This window comes from Myotis brandtii, unplaced genomic scaffold, assembly GCF_000412655.1.
Source record: "Myotis brandtii unplaced genomic scaffold, ASM41265v1 scaffold1, whole genome shotgun sequence".
NCBI classification, from domain to species: Eukaryota; Metazoa; Chordata; class Mammalia; order Chiroptera; family Vespertilionidae; genus Myotis; species Myotis brandtii.
Window position 1 is genome coordinate 2,051,698 of NW_005353324.1, and position 22,205 is coordinate 2,073,902.

General features: G+C 42.2%; 1 protein-coding gene across 5 annotated transcripts in view; it reads left to right on the forward strand.

Moving 5' to 3' along the window:
- Window positions 1-10,574, forward strand: part of EVA1A (eva-1 homolog A (C. elegans)) — a 57,502-nt gene extending 46,928 nt beyond the window's left edge. For all 5 annotated transcript variants that reach the window (XM_005853115.2, XM_005853114.2, XM_005853117.2 and 2 more), the window contains one exon: window positions 9,255-10,574. In XM_005853115.2, coding sequence (XP_005853177.1) covers window positions 9,255-9,631 — 377 coding nt within the window. In that variant the 3' untranslated portion in view covers window positions 9,632-10,574. The remainder of the gene's footprint in view (window positions 1-9,254) is intronic.
- The last annotated feature ends 11,631 nt before the right edge of the window (window positions 10,575-22,205 follow it).

Here is a 22,205-nt window from a genome sequence, read left to right on the forward strand (position 1 = left end):
CATATTCTCCCTTCACACCCCGCTTGGGCTTAGGGGCCCATCTGTGTTCTCCACACACAATTGTTTTGTTTCCCTCTATCTTAGCACATGGATTGGAGGAGTTAGCATTTCTTGTTTCAACAATTTGCAAGCAACCCCTTGGGACCGTACTACAATAATTTATAATGAGAGTGATCATTTTGTTGATAATAATAACCGCAATAATAACTTATAATAAGGTTGTTAGAAAATTTAAATGGAATAATTGCTTTTTTAAAATTAATTTTTTTTAAAAAAATCAATGGAAAAAATATACTCTGGTGAAGATTAAGTAAAATAAATAAAATTTTAAAAAAGATAAATATTACCAAATTGCCATTTAAAGAGTTTTATCAGTTTACTCTTTATAAGAAGTATGAGAAGGTCCTGCAATAGTATTTTCAAACGGATGAATTTTCAACAGTCTGATAGAAGAAAAATAACATTCAAATGTCATTTAATTTCTGTTTTTCTAGGTCACGGGTCAGCATACTTTTCCTGTGAAGGGTCAGATCGTGAAGATTTTCAGCTTTGCAGGCTGTAGGGTCTCTGTTCTAACAGTTCAACTCTGCAATGTAGCCTGCGAAAACATAAATGGATGTGCATGACTCTGTGCCAATAATGCAACTAGCTGGCCAGGTTTGGCTTGTGAGCCACAGTGTGCCAACCCCTGCTGTAGGCGAGCATCTTTTCATATGTTTAAGGACCATTTGTACTTATTATTCTGTCAACTATTCATATCTTTTGTCCATTTTCTTTATTGGTTGTTGCTCTTTTTTCTTAATGCTCTCCCTAAGTGCTCTTTATATATCAGTCCTTTGCCTCTGTTACATATTTCAAATATTTTTCCTTGGCATTTGTCGTTTGACTTTGCTTATAGTAATTTTTTCAATTCAGAAGTTTTGGGGGATCATGTTTTTTTATTTAACCAATATTCTTTGCGAATGCAGCAGTGTGGGCATGTAGCAGTTAGCCAGAAAATGAATCACTTTTCCTATGAGCTTGTCATGAATAAGGTGGTCTCTTCTCAGCAGGGGACCCTAACCCACCATAACTCAATCATTTCATTAATTTGGGGATTTTTAGAAAGTACTGTAGTTTCTGTTTTATATTATTTCCCTTTATACTGGGAATCCTGTGAGGGCTGAGAACCTTTATGGCTCTAGCCCCAAAGGCATTTCAGACCCACAGTAAATTTTTGTGGAATAAATAAAGGAACTATTTATTGACCTATAAAATTTTGGGGGGGAATTTTAGCAGTGGAATATCCCCTCCTGGAGAGGGTCTGGTGAAAGTGGTACTTTCATACACAACTAAGGGTAAGATAAATGAATGTATCTGAAAAGCCACTTGGAAATATGTATCAAAAGGTATAAAAGTATGTATTCCATTTGATACAGATATTCCTTTTCTGAGAATCCATCATAAGGCAGTAAGTAAAAGAAACAAAATTAGAAGTGTGTGAAGCACAAAAATATTTCTTCCATCCTTATTTTTAATTTTAAAAAAGTAGCCACCTAAATATCCAAAGATAGAAAATGCTTTTTGTAACTTGGGGTGTATTCATGGGGTAGAATGCTATGTAGCCATTGTTAGGCCTCAGTGAGGGGAAGATGATGGACCAGTAAAGAAAGATGCTGGGCACTCTAGGAGATGTGTATCCTTGAGGGAGGGAGGAATAGGTGGAGCGCAGGAGATTTTTAGGGCAGTGAAAACACTCTCCGTGACATGAAAACATGTCACTATACATTTGTACAAACCCACAGATTGTACACCACCAAGAGGAAACCTTAGTGTAAACTATGAACTTTGGGTGAGAATGATGTGTTATACAGGTTCGTCAATTGCAACGAATGTACCACTCTGTCAGGGGGATGTTGATAATGGGAGAGGCTAGACATGTGTGGGGCTGGGATTATATGGGAAATCTCTGTACTATAATCAAGTAAATATAAATAAATAGCCACAGATTTATATGAGAGAAAATAGAAGAGAAGGAAATTCACTTTACTATTATTCACTTTGTGAGATTACGGTGATTTTATAAATGTTTTCCATCCTCTACTCTTTTAATGTTGTACTATTATATATAATATATGTATTATATATACATACACATGCATATATACACATACATACATCTACATACATATTTATCCGCATATAATAACACTATTAACTGGACTTGTAGAGCTTGTGTATTATTCATGATTTAATTCAGTAATTAAAGAGATATACGCCATAAGCAAGGCACTGTGCTGGATGCTCTGGAAATCCAACATGACTCATGGATTTTGCCTTCAAATTTCTCACTGTTTATGTGGGGGAAATGTTGGTTACATAACTGATTATAATACAACTACATAAAGTGCTGCCTAGTTTGGAGGGGCTAATTAATCACACTCTTCCTCCCTTTCAGACTCAAAGGAGCGGGAAGAGCGTCAGAATACAGTATCAGCTTCTGCAGCCCTTAGGCCAGATCAGAGAAGGGGTCAGGGCTTCTGTCTAGCTCCCCTGAGTCCTAGGGCTGTGGGACGGCAGGTCTGTCCCGCTGCAGGTGAAGAAAAGTGAGTGGATGGGTCAGGAGGGTGGCCGGGCAGTGGACAGCCTCTTCTGAGGTATGATGGGGGGAGGATAAGGGAAGAGGGGAAAATGAAAGAGGTGAAAGCAAAGGAGCACACGCCACAGCTCGCCTATGGGGACAGTGCTTCCCCAACACGCCTCCTTCCTGGGAAACAGCAGGCCAGGGATGGGAGGAGGAGGAAAGAAGCTCCTCCAGCATCCAGGGAGGGCAGGAGGGTTAGTGGGAGTCTTCACTTTTCTATGCGGAGGGGCAGAGCCCCATTAAGAGACATCCTGCCGTGCCTTACAAGTTCCCAGAAGGGCTTATGCTGAATACTCCCTGATTCCACAGGGGCTCCCATTAGGATTCTGAAGGCCTATTTTTAACACTTTTTTTTTTCCACTGAAGGGACGGCAGGCTTTGGGGCCCACAAGAAAGTTCAGGGAGGGAATTAAATGTTCCACCTGCAGGGCCACCAGCAGACCTGGCCTGGACTGGTGCTGCTCTCTGCCCCTTCGAGTCTGCAGGGCACGGTCTGGTGTGACCTCGGGGGTGCAAATGATATTAGCCCCAGGACCTCCACAGAGAGCCTCTTCCTGCCCAGGAAAACAATGACGCTGCAGGAAGCGAGATACAGCAATACATGTATTTTTATTTATTGAGGGAAAACAATGACAATAGCCCTCCCCACTCTGCTTCCTGGGCCATTAACAGCTGTCTGGATCTGCTCAAGACCAGGGTAGATCACTGGCCAAGAGGAAGTGACCTGGGGCGGAGAAGAGAAAAAACATAACCACGAGAGAGCTACAGTTTTGATGTTTGCAGAAGAATGACAAAGAAAGACAAAACAGTTTATGTTAGCTCCGAAAATGAGCCCTGAGTCACCACACAGGACCCGGGGAGGCCCCATAAACTCCCTGGTGCTTTGGGCTTGCTTTCAGCGGGCTTCTCTGGGAATCCATGTCTGAGATTGCTGTAGGCAAAAGAGGATGTTTTCTGATCGGCTGGCAGGACAGGATGGACTAGTTAAGCTAGAGGGAGAACCGTGGTTTCCAAGGTTCAGTTCAGTAACCATCTTCAAAGTTAACCTTTATAACAGGTGGGGTGAGGACAGGGTATGAAAGAAGACAGAGACAGACACTCAGAGGGATGAGAGGGTGGGATGAGAAAAGGAAGGAAAGTAGAGAGGGACAGAGGGAGGAAAACAGGTAGATTAGATAGATGGGTGGATGGGAAAGAGGGAGATAGAGATGATAGATGGTAGGTAGATAGATAGATAGATAGATAGATAGATAGATAGATAGATAGATATGAGAAGGAGAGGGAGGGAGGGAAGGAGGGAGGGAGGAAGGAAGGAAAGAAGAAAGAGAAAGGAAGAAGGAAAAGAGGAAGGAAAGAAAGAAAACATCCCTACCTGGTTTGGCTCAGTGGATAGAGCATCGGCCTGTGGACTGAAGGGTCCCAGGTTCGATTCCCAGTCAGGGCACATGCCTGGATTGTGGGCTCGATCCCCAGTGTGGGGCATGCAGGAAGCAGCCGATCAATGATTCTCTTTCATCATTGATGTTTCTATCTCTCGCTCCCTCTCCCTTCCTCTCTGAAATCAATAAAAAAATATTTTGAAAGAAAGAAAGAAACAGTGAGTTATTTATTTAATGCCTCTCTTTGCCAGGATCTCAGATAATCCCTTTATGCTGGTCACCTGTCATACCTTTAACCTTTACCACAGTTCACCAGGCTAGGTGGGTAGTGTTATTTTTGTTTGAAAGATGAGGCTGAGCTAAAGCTTCAAATGCAGGTCTGCCTGGTGGTTTTCCACTCTGGTCAAAGCATCGGTTTGCAAATCTTTTCTAGAAAGCCCTCTCAGAGCTCCATATCTCCACTTCACTTTTTTACTCACTTTTGTGTTTTCAGAGATCCTTCTTCATGCTCCTATTGCAGCGCTTTCTTTGGTACTGGAGCCAATGGGTCACTTCCCTGCTGGAATGTTAAGCTCCTCCAGGCCAGAGCTCTCTGAATCCTCCCAGTGTTCGCTGAGTATCAACTGGGCAGAGTCAGGTTCAGCCTCCTTCATTGCAATATGAGTCCCATCGTCACATTAGCTAACACCTCTAGCATGTCACACAGTTATTATCACTGTTTTGTGCTAGAACAATTAAGATCTACTTACTCTCTTAGCAACTTTGAAGTCTGTAATACAATACTGTTGTCTATAATCACTACGCTATGCATTAGATCTCTAGGACTTACCTACTAATTGCAAATTTGTACCCTTAAACATCTCCCCAATTCTCCTGCACCACAGCCCCTGGGAATCAGCATTCTACTCTGTTTTTATGAGTTTAACTTTTTAATCCACATATCAGTGATATGATACAGTATTTGTATTTGCTAATTTATCTCAATTTTAGCATAATGTGCTCAAAATCCATTCCTGTTGTTGCAAATGGCAGAATTTTTTCCTTTTTATGGCTGAATTTTCTTTATTTATTTATTCTTCTGCTGACGGACATTTAGGCTGTTTCTATGTGTTGGTTATTGTGAATAATGCTGCCATGAATATGGGAATGCAGGTGTCTCTTTGAGATAGTGATTTCATCTTCTTTGTCCTTGATCATCTCAATAGAGGTAGAAAAAGCATTTGACAAACTACAGCATCTTTTGATGATAAAACCCTCAACAAATTAGGTATGAAAGGAACATACCACAATATAATAAAATCATAAATGCCAAACCCACAGCTAACATCATATGCATTGGTGAAAGCTTTCAATTGCATAAACAAAAGTTCCACCCTTTTACTTCCCTCTTTAATATTTTTGCTATCACAATTTACCTCTTTTTATATTGTATATTTATTAACAGATTATAGTAGTTAGAGTTATTTTTATTACTCTTTTCCTTTAACCTTTATCTTATAGTTAAGTGGCTCACACACTCTCCTATTACAGAACTAGAGTTTTCTAAGTCTGACTTTATATTTACCTTTACCAGTGTGTTGTATACTTTCATATGTTTTCATGTCACTAATTAGCATTTTTAAATTTCAGCTTGAAGAACTTTCAGCATTTCTTGTGATGAACTCCCTCAGCTTTTGTTTCTCTGGATAAAGTATTTCTCCTTCAGATCTGGATAGCTTTTCCAGATAGAGTATTCTTGGCTGACAACTATTTTCTTTTAGCACTTTGAATATGTTATTCTACTTTCCTAGCTTGAAGGGTTTCTGCTGAGAAATTTGTGGACAGCCTAATGGGGGTTCCTTTGGAGGTTGCAATATTTTCTCAGCTGCTTTCAGGATTCTTTCTTTTTCTTTGATTTTTGACAGTTTCATTATAATGTATCTCGGAGAAGGTTTTTTTGCATTGAGGTAGAAGGGTGATCTATTAGCTTTGGGAACTGGGATATCTAAGGCTCTCCCCAGGTTTGGGAAGTTCTCAGCTACTACTTCTTTAAATAAACTTCCCGACTGCTTCATCCTCTTTTCTCTTTCTGGAACATAAATTATGTTAATATTTATAAGATGGAATCCCATTGATCATGTAGGCTTTCTTCACTGTTGTATATTCTTCCTCCCCCGCTTCACCTCTAATTTGGTTATTTCAAGGTTTCTATCATGTAGGTTGCTTATTCTGTCTTCCATTTGATTTACTCTGCTGCAGATTCCCTGTATTGAATTTTTTTCAATCATTGAATTTTTCAGCTCCAGAATTTCTGTTTGGTTCTTTTCTAAAGTTTCTATCTCTTTGATAAACTTCTCATTTTGTTCATGTATTTTCTTTTCCTGATTTTGTTGAATTGTCTTTTGTGTTTGTCTTTCATTGTTTCCTCAAAACAGCTATTAAATTTTTTATCCACTAGATTGCAAGATTCTATGTTTTGAGCTTGGTTATTTGGAAGATTATTATCTTTTGGTGATGATGTGTTTTATTTATTCTTCATGTTTCTTAGTTTTGCATTGCTGATTTTGCCTTTGATGTAGTAGACACCTCCTCAAATCTTTACTACTTGTCTTCACATGGGGTACACTGTTTGTTGATCCTGTTATATCTGGGTTACTCTCTGACCTTGTATTTGTACACCTGTTCTGCACTTCTTGCTTTTTCTTGTAGCAAAATTCTTAAGCTTTATGTCTTTTTGGCTTTTTACAACTCACCTGGCAGGTTGCTGGAAACCATTCTTTTATTTTCCAGAAGGTGGTGCTATAGATCAAGTTTCTGTATTGACAATGTTTTCTACTTTATTATCTACTCTTCTCTTTGTACCTATAATTTTTATTTATTTTATTTACATTCCTATCATTCGGTGGAGATTTCACGTATGTTTAATATGCTGTGTTTAGGCTGATAGAACCTTTTTGGGTGCAGTTTAGAAAGCATAAAACTTTAAAATGCTTATGCCCTTTGATGCAGCTATTTCTAGATAACTAACCTGTAGAAACAATTCTGCTTATACATAAAGAGATGTATACAAGGATATTGACTCCTTGGTAGCATTGATCATAATAGTGAAAAATCTGAAACAATAAGAAAATGAACATAAACAGAACATCATTGCAGCAAGCAAAAAGAATGCTGCCCTGGTGGGGTAGCACAGTTGGTTCGAGAGTTGTCCCATACACCAAAAGGTTCGATCCCTGGTCAGGGCATGTACTGGAGCAACCGACTGATATTTCTCTCTCACATTGATCTCTCTCTCTCTCACTCTTCCATCCTCTGTCTCTAAAAATCAATAAACATATCCTCCGATGAGGATAAAAAAAAGTTTAAAAAAGTGCTGTTGATGTGTCTGGAAATCTCTATAAGAAACATTCTTAAATTTAGAAAGCAAATGTATATCACATATTATCCCATTTAGAGTCTTAAAAACCCTGCAAAACACTGTATCTTTTAATTCATAATTACCAATGAATATAGATTTTGGGAAACTTAATTGTTGGTGTCAGTTGTAGGTCCTGTCAGATTGACCATGCCCTCTTACTCAAGGCCAGGCATGTCCCATGTTCTCATACTTACCTAGAAAAGGAAAGCTGTTCACTCAAAGGCTCTCATTCTGTTGAGCACATCATATAGCGATCATCACTGGATGCACTAAGCCTATTGCTTATCTATAGGATGAATATTTTCTTTTCTCACCAAAGAAGGACTCAGATTCCTCCTCTGCAAATTAACCTGTTGAGGCCATTCCAAAATGCCTACACTTGACGTTATTGTATAAATTATCTATTATTGTATGGAAAATGACCTCAAAACTTAATGACTTAAAGCAACATACATTTACTATCTCTCAGTGTCTGTGGGTCAGGGATCTGGGTTTGGCTTGGCGGGTTCTCTGGTTCAAGGTCTCCCACCAGGCTGCTTTCGAGGCCAGGGCTGTGGCCACCTCAAGACTCCACCAGCGGATTCACTTCTAAGCTCACTGACGTGGCTGTTGACATGATTCGGTTCTTTGCAGGCTGTTAGCCAGAGTCCAAACTTAGTTCCTTGCTTTGTGGGCTTCTGTCGGGCAGCTTGCAGCATGGCAGCTGGCTTCATCAGAGTGAGCAACTGAGAAAAGCGAGAGAAAGAGCACGAGCAAATTGGAAGTTAGCCTTATGTCACCTTATCTTAGACTCATCCATCATGTTTGCTATTTTCTATTTATTGGAAGTAAGTCACTGGGTCTAGCCCACTAGGTCCAGCCCTCAAAGGGAGGTGCTTGCATTAAGAGTGGAATACCAACACCTGGGGGGCATCTTGGAAGCTGCCTATACTTGTTGACAAGGCCTGTGATGCTATATTCAGAATAAACAAGATAGTTGACCTTGCCTTTATTTATAAACTAGAGGCCTGGTGCACAAAATTTGTGCGGGGGGGAGGGGCCCCTCAACCCAGCCTTCACCCTCTCCAATCTGAGACCCCTCGGGAGTTGTCCGACTGCGGGATCTGGCCTAAACCGGCAATCGGACATCCCTCTCACAATCCGGGACTGCTGGCTCCTGACCACTCGCCTGTTTGCCTGCCTGATTGCCCCTAACCACTTCTGCCTGCCAGCCTGATCGCCTGCTAACCGCTCCCCTGCCAGTCTGATTGACACCTAACTGCTCCCCTGCTACAATAGCCCCCAACTGCCCTTCCCTGCCGGCCATCTTGTGGCGGCCATCTGACGTGAGGGCCTCCCGCAAGGGCAAGAGGGCCACCTAGGCTTTTATTAGTATAGATTTCTCATCAAAAAAGGAGGAGGAGGGGGTGGGGGAGGAGGAAGAGGAGAAGGATGAAGGAGGGGGCGAAGAAAGAAGAAGCCCAAAAATGTGATTAATAGGTTATTGAAGGGGTTGCAGGAGTAAATTCAAAGGCAAAGATTTTTCTAGTATAGGCTAAAATAAACGTTAGACAGGTACACCTCTTCATGAAATGATATCTAAGCACAGTAGCCTGCTTAACGTGGTGTTACATATTTTTCTTTCTTTTAACTTTTTGAAATGATTTCAACTTTAAAGTTGCAAGAATAGGAAAAGAATCTCACACACTACCCAGATTCCTCATTGGTGGATACTTATATTTTGAATACATTATGCATTTTGTCAAGCGGGAAGGCAGTCTTTGTAACTCTCAACGCTTTGGGGCCTGGTGAGCGGTGTACAGGGCGGGCTGGAGCTGCCATCTCTCCCAACGCTCTCTTCTCTCTCCTCCTCCAGAAAACCCCGAGCGAGCAGCGCTGTACTTCGTCTCGGGCGTGTGCCTCGGGCTGGTCCTCACCCTGGCTGCGCTGGTGATGAGGCTGTCCTGCCGCGTGGACTGTCGGCGGCGGTCCCGTTCCCGGAAGAAGTTCCTGCCGGACCAGGAGAGCAGCAGTGACAGCAGCGACAGCAGCGACAGCGAGGATGGCAGCTCTGACATCTCGGTCCGCAGACACCGCCGCTTCGAGAGGACTTTGAACAAGAACGTCTTCACGTCGGCGGAGGAGCTGGAGCGCGCGCAGCGGCTGGAGGAGCGGGAGCGCATCATCAGGGAGATCTGGATGAATGGGCAGCCCGAGGTGCCCGGGACCCGGAGCCTGAACCGCTATTACTAGGGCAGGCGCAGGCCCCCCCGCACCGCTGGAAGCAGGACCCCGCACCCCCGGGAGACAGGGAGCGGGGGCTGCAGGGGGGGTGGGCGCAGAGCCGAAGCAGTTCTGCTAAGGTTACCGCGGACGCCGAGAGACAAGCAGGTCACCCCCGCTTTCTAGCCAGGAGGACTGATCCCTCCTTCTGACTAAATGTGTGGCCAAGTAGAAAACCCCAGTCGGTCCCCCCACCTTTCCGGGTCTTGGAATGGTGCTGAAAATCCCTCTCCAACAATGTGGATGGAGATGAGAGAAACAGGACTGTGGTTTCTCTTGATTTCTGAGGATCTCAGAAGTTGCTGCAGACTTCATGGCTACGTGTTATTCCTTTACAAAAGGAAAGATGTGCCTAGCGCGAGGGCTAGGGGCTGCAAGGTGAACGTCACCCAGTAAACGCAGTTTTCTAAGTGACTCCATGGTGTGGAGGGGATTCCGATGCCGATAGCATGAGCCATGCTCATTATTTAAGGCTGATTTTTTAAAATCCTGTGTTGCAATGGCAACCTCGTCCATTTTAACTGGCACCTCAGGGATTAAAATCCTATATTTTAGTATAGTTTCCACTTCATTCATGAAAAATGAATAGAATTAATGTATTATGGGAGATGTGTCAGTGAACTAGACAAATGTCAGTAACCTCAAAGGATGAAGGGTTTTATTTTAAATAGTTTATTAAAAATATATATTAACATGGGTATTTGAAAAATGCTGCCTAAGAATAAAAGCTGTGTTTCCCCCCCTTTTTGGAGAGCAGAAAATTTTGTTATGACTTTAGATAATCATGATTTTAAACATGTTGTTTAAAAAAACCCACAAGTTTGGATTTCCAAGAAAAGAATTGAAATGGGAGGTGAGGAATAAAGTCAAAATTAGGATGGGAGGAAAAAAATAAATGTTACAGGAAATCTTTTTTTTTGTTTTGTGCCTGTCTCTGTGGTTATCTTCAATGGCATTCCTTTTGTCAGACCCTTCAAATAACTGGAGAATTGGTAGAAATGGAGAAACTGGAAAATGGAGCAATGGCCCCTGAGTGACTAGGGGTTTTTCATTTTCTGTTTGTTATATGCTACTAGAGGCCTGGTGCATGAAATTCATGCACTCAGGGGGAGGGTCCCTCAGCTCAGCCTGTGCCCTTTCCCAATCCGGGAGCCCTAGGGGGATATCCGACTGACAGCTCCCCAGGGGAGCGGGCCTAAGCCGTCAGTAGGACATCCTTATCGCTGCCAGGGAGGCAGGAGAGGCTCCCACCACCGCCACTGCTGTACTCTCCAGCTGTGAGCCTGGCTCCAGTCATGAGCCTGGCTCCTGTGTTGAGCGTCTGCCCCCTGGTGGTCAGTGCATGTCATAGCGAGCAGTTGAGTGACCTTAGCATATCATTAGCATATTATGCTTTGATTGGTTGAACAGACAACTGGACGACCAGACACTTAGCATATTAGGCTTTTATTACATAGGATGGTTACAGTCAAGTTGAGTAATTGTTAAGCAGGTGGAGAACTAGAAGACTTACCTAAAGCTGGAATAAGATGGTGGGCCCACATGGAGAGAAGAAGTTGGTAGGGAAGGAAGAGGAAGCACCTCCACCAGCCTGATAGAAAGCGTGCATTCTGTCCACTTGCTCCCTTCTCCTGACATGCAGTGGGTTCCACAGTGTGTCTGGATGCTTCAGAGCCTTCCTACTATCCACTGGCTTCATCACCGTGCCTGAGAGGATGAACCAGAGCCTTCCTCTGCTGGTAGAAATAGAGAAACTGGAAAATGGATCAATGGCCCTGCTTAACTAGGAGTCTCGGAGGCCTCTACTACTTTAGCAACCGACTCTCTGAGATCGGACCGGAGCCTTCCTCTGCTGGTAGAAATGGAGAAACTGGAAAATGGAGCAATGGCCCTGCTTAACTAGGAGTCTCTAAGGCCTCTACTACTTTAGCAACCGACTCTCTGAGATCGGGGCTTGAAGGCCTGGAGTGCTGTCTTAGAAGTGAACAATCACAAATCTCTATTTGACAAGGGGGCAATACAGTGTGCTTGAAACCCTCAGTGGCTGGTCCAATTATATCACTTTGGGGGCTCCATTGGCTAGTAACAACTACCAAAATTAGCATCTCTGAAGCTGGGTCCCAACCTTGTGGTTTCAGTCCCTGGGCAGCAATGCAGGAACCATCCCATTCCCCTGGGCTTTAGGTGAACAGATCTATCTTCATCTCTGGCTCTTAGGAAAATGACACAATGGGGCACTGCCTCCATCCCCTGGGTGCATCCAAAGCTGGCAATGGGGAGGGATACGGCCCTTGTAAAGCAGCGGCTACTGGAGGTGTTTGGGGAGACCGGGGGCCTTAAACTTTTTAAACAGGGGGCCAGTTCACTGTCCCTCAGACCGTTGGAGGGCCGGACTATAGTTTAAAAAAAAACTATGAACAAATTCCTATGCACACTGCACATATCTTATTTTGAAGTAAAAAAACAAAACGGGAACAAATACAATATTTGTATTTGCATGTGGCCCGCGGGCCGTAGTTTGAGGACCCCTGGGGGAGACTCTGGGCATCTGGCTTTCCCAGTTCTCCGATATCCTGATGCCTTTCTACCAAATTGGTAAGGTTTCAATTTTTAGGGTGTTGGGGACTTTGACTGAGGGAAAATGCACCAAGTAGCAGTTCCACCCACTGGGGGAGACTCTGGGCATCTGGCTTTCCCAGTTCTCCAATATCCTGATGCCTTTCTACCAAGTTGGTAAGGTTTCAACTTTTAGGGTGTTGGGGACTTTGAGGGAAAATGCACCAAGTAGCAGTTCCACCCACTGCTTTACTTCTATATGCCAGGGATTCAGCTTTTCAGCCAAAGATAGGGGAAACTCCACTGTTATCTTCCCTGTCTTGACTGAAGCAGTTTCACAATTTAGGTCTGTCACTCACTCCTGGGTCCAGTTTCTATATTAGGACACTTTAATTTGCAACAAAAAGATACCCAACTGAAAAGCATTTGTTGGTTTATATAAGGAGGAAGGGAAGCCCTGGATCTGGCTTCAGGGATGACTGGGTGCTAAGGCTCACATGCTATCAAAAAGGTTAGTCTTTCTCAGCTCTCAGCTCTGCTTCTCTCTGTTGCTAGTGTCATTCAGATGAAACTGTAACACGTGTACCAGTATAATGTGTTGAATTGTTTGCTACCGTGCAAGCTCACATGTTCTGTGTGTGTGTGTGTGTGTGTGTGTGAGAGAGAGAGAGAGAGAGAGGGAGAGAGAGAGAGAGATAAGTCTCCTTTTTCTTACTTAGTTCGGAAGACAGCATGAAAGGGATGTTTTCAGTGCAGCTTCCCTGATTGTCTTCCATGATGCCACAGAGAAGCACTCGCTGACAGTTCAACATCTGAGAAGACGTGAGGAAGTGTAGGTGCCTTAGAAAGCTCCCACCAACTTCCCTCAGAGCCTCTTCCTGTGCTGCAAGGCACAAGTGGTGATTATCAACTCATGGCACATGTAAAGCCACAGCTGAACCTGCCATTGGCAGGGAGCATACCATAGACCAGCCGTGGGCAAACTACGGCCCGTTTGAAAAACCCACAGCTGAACCTGCCATTGGCAGGAACCTTCGCCATAGGCACTTCTGGGTTTATTGACATCATTCCAATATAAGGAAACAAAAGGAAAGAAACATCTTGCTTCAAGGTTCGAAATTAAAATCACAGGGAAGGACTACTTGGCCTATCTTTTGTAGTGTGGCCATCCATGGACCAGCTACTGTGGCCCAGCAGATGGGTTTATCGAAGGAGAGAGTAGAGATAAGGTGTTGGGCAGACACTAGCAATAGCCACTGCACCACCCTTTCCTTTCTTTCTTGGTTCTCCTACTATCTCTCTTGATTTTTAAAAAATCTTTCTTTTAATTCTTTATTGTTTGAAGTATTACATATAGTATTACATAAGTCTCCTTTTTCCCCCATTGACCTCTCCTCAGCCACCCCCACCTCCCCTGCACATGCCCTCCCCCGACACCCCAAGTGTCTGTGTCCATTGATTATGCTTACATGCATGCATACAAGTCCTTTGGTTGATCTCTTCCCCCACCACTCCCCTGCCTTCCCTCTGAAGTTTGACAGTCTGTTCCATGCTTCTCTGTCTCTGGATCTATCTATGTTCGTAAAAATATGGAACGCTTCAAAAATTTGCGAGTCATCCTTGAGCAGGGGCCATGCTAATCTTCTCTGTATCGGTCCAATTTTAGTATATGTGCTGTTGACACGAGCACTTTTTTTTGTCTTTCTTAATGTTATCCCTTTTTCTTACCCTCTTCAATATGGGTCTTTACTTCTAGCCTTGACCCTCTAATTTTCTCATTCCAAATATCCCAAGGCATCTCATAGATTGTAATGGCTCTAATGACCTCCTACATGCTGATGACTTGCAAAGTCATTCTCCAGTCCTGGCTAAGTTTCAGACACATGTAGCCCACTGCTCCTCAACTGGCTATAATAGGAGATAGTTGCCCTTCCGGCAATATTGGCAATGCCAGATAGTTTGGTTGTCACAAGTGGGTGGGTGGGATGCATTTGTTATCTTGTAGGTAGAGGGCAAGGATGCTGCTGACCATTCTATAATGCTAAACTCAGCCTTCTAACTATTCCCATCAAAGCCCCAGCCTGTGAGTGCAAAAATCTCCTATGATTCCAGCCATATGTTTCTTCCAAACTACAGCCCCAGATGTGGTAGAGTAGACATAAAGCATTTCTGCTGAGCCCTGTCCAACATCTTGGCCTGCAGAATCCATGAGCATAGTAAATTGGTGGTTGTTTTATGTCACTAAGTTTCGAAATAGTTTGCCATGCAATATATGACTAGACAATTCTCCAAACTGCACTCACCTTCTCCCAGACCCTCTGATCTATCTATTTTTATAGGTTTATGTTTCTATGTCAGTCCATGACAAGACAAGTTGTAGGGTTACCCAAGTCAGAAGTCTGGGGCTGATTCCAGTCTCTTTTATTTTAACCTTCACATATAACCAATTAGCAAATTTTCCCAATTTTAAGTTATTTATATTTCTTGCATCAATCATTTCTTTACAGTCTAATTCAAACCCTTATTATCTCCTGCCTGGACACTTGTAAAAACTTCTAAACTGTTCTCTAAGTCTTGCCTCCTTCAATATCATCCTGAATATAGATACCAAAGTGATCTCTATTAAATGTGTTTCTGCCCATGTGACCATCCCTCCCCCACCCAACTTTCTTCCCGTTGCTTATTGAAACTCTTCAATTGCCTCTAAATTTCATGCCAGGTCCCCACAGCTTCATCTCCTGCTCCTCCTTCTTGCCCATTCCTTTCACTCTAATAATATTGAATTGCTTATAGTCCTCTTCCACACAGAATGATCTAATCTGATCATTGTTTTGCCTGAAACACCTTCCCCCAATCCATTCCTCCCACTCTTCTACCCATCCTCAAGGTTCAGCACAAGAGTTTCATCTACCAGGGAGACGTCCAAGCCTTCTCCAAGCTGAGCTAAGTATCATCCTCCAAGTTTCCATGTCTTCTGTGTTTGTTATGATCATTGCTCTTTGATCACGTTGTTGTGAAATCATCCATCTGTGCTTCAAAGGCAGGGAGGATACACAGAGCCTGCCACGTCATATGCTTTCAGCAATTACTTATTGAACTGTAGTAAGGCCTATGATGTATTCACCAAACACTATTTCCTTTGCCTCCTAGGCACATAGATGGGCTGCATTTCCCAGTCTCTCTTGTAGTTAGCTGTGGTCACGTGACCAAGTTCTGCCCAATGGATTACAGTGGTCTTCCCTAAGTGACATTTACTGCTTTCTCTACTGTTAATCATCTCCTCGTGTTTTTCAGCTTTAGAGTCTCCCATCTTCCTCTATATCAATTCATATGTGACCATGTGGTATGACTATCATTGTACTTTTCAAGTTCAATTCAGCATTGAGAGTCTTACACAGCTCTTACAGGTTTATAAGGATTGGATGTTCTTTCTTGAAGTTACAATGGCTGTTCTTAACCTCATTGATCATCAATTTTCTAGTTCCTCCAGCTTGAAGAAGTAAAGGGAACGTTTTAAAGCTTAACCATTGGGAGTGTGCCTCTTGTTCCTCCAAAATAGTCACATCATATATCCTTTTTATTCCTACTTTCAAGATCATCTTAGTATCACTTGATCTGAGGCACTTGGCCATCAGATGCATTTAAAGTCTCCTTTGTACTGGAAAAAACATCATTCAGTCAGCGCAAGAGGGACCTGCCAGATGAAATTCTCTTTTCCTGGCCATCTTTCCTTTCTGTTTTCTTTCTTTCGTCAATAGAAAGAGATCTGGGACTAACAGTGACAACAATAAAATAAAAAGTGACTTGCACTTCCAACTCCCATTTGAAAAACACAAGAAACTCAGAGGCACCAAGAAGAAAGATTTATCTGGGCCTAAAGCCAGACCCCATAGTGGGGTGTCCATTCAGAGTCTGAATTGCACAACCAGCTCCACATAGTCAAAAAGATGTGGTGAGGAGCTAAACATTTTCCTTTGTACTCCTGTTAATTTACATTTTTTTTCATAGTTTCTGGTCTTTTCATGGTGCGTATCTGATGTCTTATACCGTGTTATGACACCAGTCTTGTATATGTCTTTGGAATGGAAAAACTGTTACCACTCCATGCAATATCTGTATATTTGTGAGTGAATTCCTTGAATGGGAAGAATGCATTTCTGAATTAGGAACTTTTGATAGGAAGGAGAGACGCGTGAACAGAAATACATTTTCTCTTTATGACGTTACAGCTACTTTGCAGAATTAGAGTTTTGCATATTCAGGACTCAAGAGGCAGTTCCTGTTTTTTGAGATATTTATCCAGGTGAGTAACTCATCAATAGGTATGGCAGTACCCAGCATACCTGTAAGGGACAGGCAAGTTACCGTAAAGGAGATTTGAATGACATGATCTTCTAAGAAAGTATTTTATAAGAGACTGGAGAGTAGAATTTGGCAAACTACAGTCTATGGGCCAAATCCAGCCCACCACCTGTTTAGATGCCACGTGCAAGCTAAGAATGGTTTTTACATCTTAAAATAATTACATTTAAAATGGTTATACAAGTACCTACATAATAGCTTCAATTTTGCCTCAGGGCCCACAACGCCTAAAATATTTACTGTGTAGCCCTTTAGGGAAAAAGTTTATTGATACCTGTTGTAGAGTAATGGCCTGGAAATATCAACAGAGAACAGGATTAGTACAGAATTCTATCCCCTCCCCAACTGTGGTCGGCTGAATAACAACCCCAAAGATTGAAATCTGTGAATATATTACCTTACATGGCAAAAGGGACTTTACAGATGTGATTAAATTAAGGATTTTTAAAAAATATGTTTTTATTGATTTCATAGAAAGAGATTTAGAAACTCAATGATGAGAGCGATTCATCCATCAGCTGCCTCCCTCATGCCTCCACTGGGGATCAAGCCCGCAACCCGGGCATGTGCCCCGTCCTCCTGGTTCAAGGGTCAATGCTTAACCACTGAGCAACACTGCTTGAGCTAAATTAAGAATCCTGAGATGTGAGATTATTTTGGATTATCTGGGTGAGCTCAATGTAATCACAAGGGTCCTTAGAAGAGGGAAGCAGAGGGTCAGAATCAGACAGGATATGTGATGACAGAAGAAGAGGTTTCAGTGATGCAGCCATGAGGCAAGGAAGTCTAGTAGCCTCTGGAAGAAGCAAGGAAACAGAGCGTCCCCTGGAGTCTCCAGAGGGAAGCAGCTCTGCCAACACCTTGATTTTAGCCACATAAAACTCATTTTGGACTTCCGAACTCCAGAACTATAAGATAATAGATCTGTGTTGTTCGAAGCCACCAAGTTTGTGGTAATTTGTTATAGCAGCCATAGGAAAGCTAGACATTTATCAGCCCTGCACTCCTTGGGTTGTAGAAGAATCATAGACTTCACCTCAGAGTCTCGCAAAATATAGTGGGTTCCTATAGGCAAGCTGGGTAAGAGGAAGAGGTCAAGTTGCGAGAGGAAGTTTAGAGTAGGACATTAGGACATGTAGCTAACTGAGATGGATGGGTTAGAGAGCATTTGGAAAAGGCACCCAAGGACTCAGTTGTAATCCCTTAGGGAAGGAAGAACTGCCCAAGGAATGTGACTGAAAGTCAAGGGGGGTGGGGGGGCTGAGGGGGGAGGAGGGAGGGCTAAATGACTGAGGACCTGGAAGATGAGATGTAGTTGCAGTAACTAGAGTCAGGTTTCAAATGGACTCCACCCAGGTGTCTATCTGAACTTAATGATATCTCCAGTGGCAAAAGAAGAGAGAGGAAGAAAGCCCTTATAGTTACTTATAAGGGTGTGCTTTTATCAGCCATACAAACCCTGTGGATTCTCTTCAAATCAGAATATTTATTTCCACCTGCCTCTTACATTTAGATGAATTTTTATCCCTCCAACTAAGAATCCATCTGTTCATTGTGTTTTCTGTCATTTGCTGTCATACTCAGTGGTATCCTAGGCAACCAGTCAGCTGTTGCAGATACAACCCTCAGAGTTCAAAATTATGTTCTTATTTCAGAAACTATTCACTAAACACAACAATATCTCTTAAGACAACATTTCTCAAATTATGTCCTACAGATCCCTAATTACCATCCCCTGGAATCGGGAGTCCACAGAATACAGCTGGGGAAGCACCTTCATAAACCATTAAAACTGAATGCAAAACACAGATTGAAACTGAAATTTGGAGTGAGTTCCTGCTTGTGTCCCAGACCTTGGAATTCCTGAGGCTTTTTCAGAAATTGTGGTCTATATTGGAGCAGATCCTACAATTCAAATTATTTATGGCCAATGCGAATTGAAAAAGCATGAAAATACAAAGATACTTTGGGAGGTTCTCTCCAAATATCTGAGTCAGTTTCAAACTTTCTGAACCAACTTGCATGTGGGTACAAGGACCCACAATGTCCCTTTTCCCAAGATGCCTGCAGGCCACAATCACCAGTTCCTTTTAGGGGATGGGACCATAGGCAAGACTTCTCTAGGGACCAGGAAGACAGCAGGTGCTGCAACGCTGCCCCTTTGCCTAACTCTGAATGTGTGAAGGATTGTAAGAATGCTAGTGTTTCCTGATTGGGTATGAAACAGAGCCCCCGAATCAACCTTAACATATTCAAGTAGAGAAAGAGGCAGTTTGTCCATTGAGTTTAACTGCTTTCTGTCCCTGGTATGTAAGGGGTATTTGACAAGTAATTTCTTATTTGTCTGTCTCCTCCAGTAGATTATAAATTCTATGAGGTCAATAAATTAGCAAAGTCCTTTGTAGATATATCAGGTGTTCTCAGATCTGAGAGACTTTGACTTAGAAGGGTAGAGTTTTGTGGGAATGGGTTTAGGTAGAAGATTTTTGCTATAGTTTTGTTACAGGATCTAGAAGGTCTGACAACTGATTAAATGTTGATGGATGGGAAGCAATGGAGAGAAAGATGAAGTCAAAGAGAGATGAAGGTGTTGAAGTCTGAATTATTTAAACTTGTGATATCATTAAAATAGTAGTAAGATTAATAACATTTGAGGATAGTTTCATTTACATAATGTTTTTACATACATTATATTGTTTAACAGACACAAGTAAATCAGTGGGGAAAAATTTTTGGGAGGTGAGGATTGTAATTAATATCTGTTGCTTTTGTCTTTTCAATATATTTTCTCCCTTTTCTCAATTTTTCTATATTGGACTAAAGATTATGTGATTGAAGCTAATCCATAGCTTTAAAGTTTCAATAATTAGCCAATTTTCATCCCAGTAGAGCTGGTGCTAAAGGTGGTCACTGAGATTAAGAAGATGTTTGGGTCCAGCTGACGTGGCTCAGTGGTTGAGCGTTGAGCTATGAACCAGGAGGTCTTGGTTTGATTCTGGTCAGGGCACATGCCCGGATATGGGGCCTGCACAAGGCAGCCAATCAATGATTCTTTATCATCATTGATGTTTCTATCTCTCTCTCCCTCACTCTTCCTCTCTGAAATCAATAAAAATATTCCTTAAAATATTTTTTGAATTATGTGTGACTTAACATCAAAGCCCCCAGGAACTACTGATTGGGAATAATAAACTTTTTGTTCTATTAAAAAATATTTAACATATTTCCACACTTTAGTTATGTGATTGGGTACAGGATGGCCAGTCCCAAGTTAGCCCAATGAAATTCAACTATAGGTTTACTAAGGCAGTGAAAGTAGAGCCTGACTTAGAAAAAAGGAAGTCAGCATGTACACACACACACACACACACACACACACACACACACAAGATAGGGAATGTGGGTGAAAAGGGAGGAGAGGAGAGGGAAAAGAAGGGGAGGGGAGGGAAGAGAAGAGATGTAATTTTAGACAATACCATTTGAGTTTCTAGATTGAGCTCAGGGCTCTTGTGGTTACAGAGGAAAATATTCCTCATCCCCTATTTAAGCCACTTTCAGTTAGATTTTTTCATTTGCAATCCAAAAGATTTGGTAAATACAGTGGTGGTGTGTTTGACTTCAAACATAGAGAATCTCAGTTTCCAGAATGATATTTTGGTGAACTATAATGCAGGAGAGAAGTCATAACCAGGGATAAATATTTGAGACCCATTTGAAAATGATATTAAATCTCTGGTAGTGACTGAGGTCCACAGAGAAAGGATGTGGAGAAAGATGGGTGAAAACAAAGAGTGGGATAATGCTTAGTCATAGGAACTGGCAGAGGCCACTGGAGAGAAGAAAGACATGGTCCTTGGGGTTAAGTAGAGGTCAAATAGAATGAAGATTGCCACTGGGTAGCAACTGGAAGTCATTGGCTGTCATTGAGGCAGTGGTTTGTAGTCATGGTCTTAAAAATTATTATTATAAGAGGATAAGATTTGGATCTCCCCTTCTATAACACTTTATCCTCCATTGACATTTGTATAAGACTTGAGTGAGACATTATGATCTTATCGATCTTTAAAGCTTTGTATCTGACATCCAGTAGGCGCTCGATAAATGAATTAATAAAATGCAACTGTATGCACAGAATGTTTTACTTGTGAAAATGGATTTTGTCAGGGAAAACATGCTACTTACGATGCGCTTCAGGTTGAGATCTGAGAATACGCCTCTGGCATAACAACATCCATGATTTAAGGCCAGTAGTTAGGATTAATCAGCCGAGGTAACTGCAGCGCCCAGTGAATGTGAGCAGGTCAAAAAACACTGGAGAGTTGAATTATAAGCTCAGACATACAAAATCAACATGGCGAAGGGATGAAAACATTTTGTACTTATGACAAAAGAAGGGAAGAAGACAATCAGTCCTGCATCTTTAGGCTCTGAACAAGGATGAGTCCCTCAATCATTCTCTATTTTACACTTTCCTCCTTGCTTTAGAAAGGAAGGCATTTTTAGAACAGGATGGAAAATAGGTCTAATTCTACATCTTGACACCAGCCACATGGCAGTGATGACCTGGAGTGCTGTGAGGATTGTATGAATCCATGGAAAAGAACTGATGTCTGTGATTGATTATTGATGTCTGCCATGGACAAGAGAAAGGAGAAGGATCCCTAATTTCATTCAGATCTTTGCTCAAATAGCACCTCCTTAGAGGGGTCTTCCTTGATTATTCTGTCTAAAATTATCATTTTATTTTTCTTTAGACACTCAGTGTGTGCCAATATTACCTCATGCCTACGTGTTTTATTGTCTGTCTTCTCTTCACTGGAATATAAGATCCACAAAGAATTCACTGGTATATTCCCAGGTCCTAAAGCAGAGCCTCTCCAACAAACATTTGTTGAATGAATGAGTGATTTTCATGCTCTGTTTTAGTCAAACTGGACTAAGAGAAAATTTACCTTTGAGACAAGAGAACTCACAAGTCAGTACAGTAGATAGATGGTTGCACCCCTTTAAAAAATTTTTTTATTGTTCTTTATTGAAAGGTGAGTACAGTCCCTATAACCCATGTGTACAAGTACTGACACCCACTGAAAATTAAGTTTCAGGAAAGGATAAACAAGCATAACTTCCCTCCTCTTCTCAGAGGCTGTATTTGGAGCATAAGGCTGGACCACCCACTGAGTTGGGGGGGCAGGGGGTGTTGGCTGACACATATTGTGTGTGTTCTATGCTGGCTCTTCCACCTTAATGGAAGAGCTGCTTAAAAAACAACAACCAGAATCTTGAGAGAGAGTGAGAGCAATGAATCATACCATTGTAGTGACACTAATTTAAGATTCAAAGGGTTTGGGAGGCACAACTGTCAAACAGCAGGATGAGCGATGCTGGGCTTGAAAGCCTCAGTTATAAATGAGCGAGCACACATTTACCAAGCAGCAGGACAGAAACACACAGAGGGAGGCCCCGGTTGAGTTATTTCATTGTTGGGGGTTGGGAGCCAGGGTGCAAGAATCCTGGGACTAAGTCCCACTTCGGTCTCCCCTAACTGAATGCTTGATTTCCCTGGGGGAATCCTTTGTGGACAGAAAGGTGACTCCGATCCCATTCAAGTGGAACAGGTGTCGTGGTG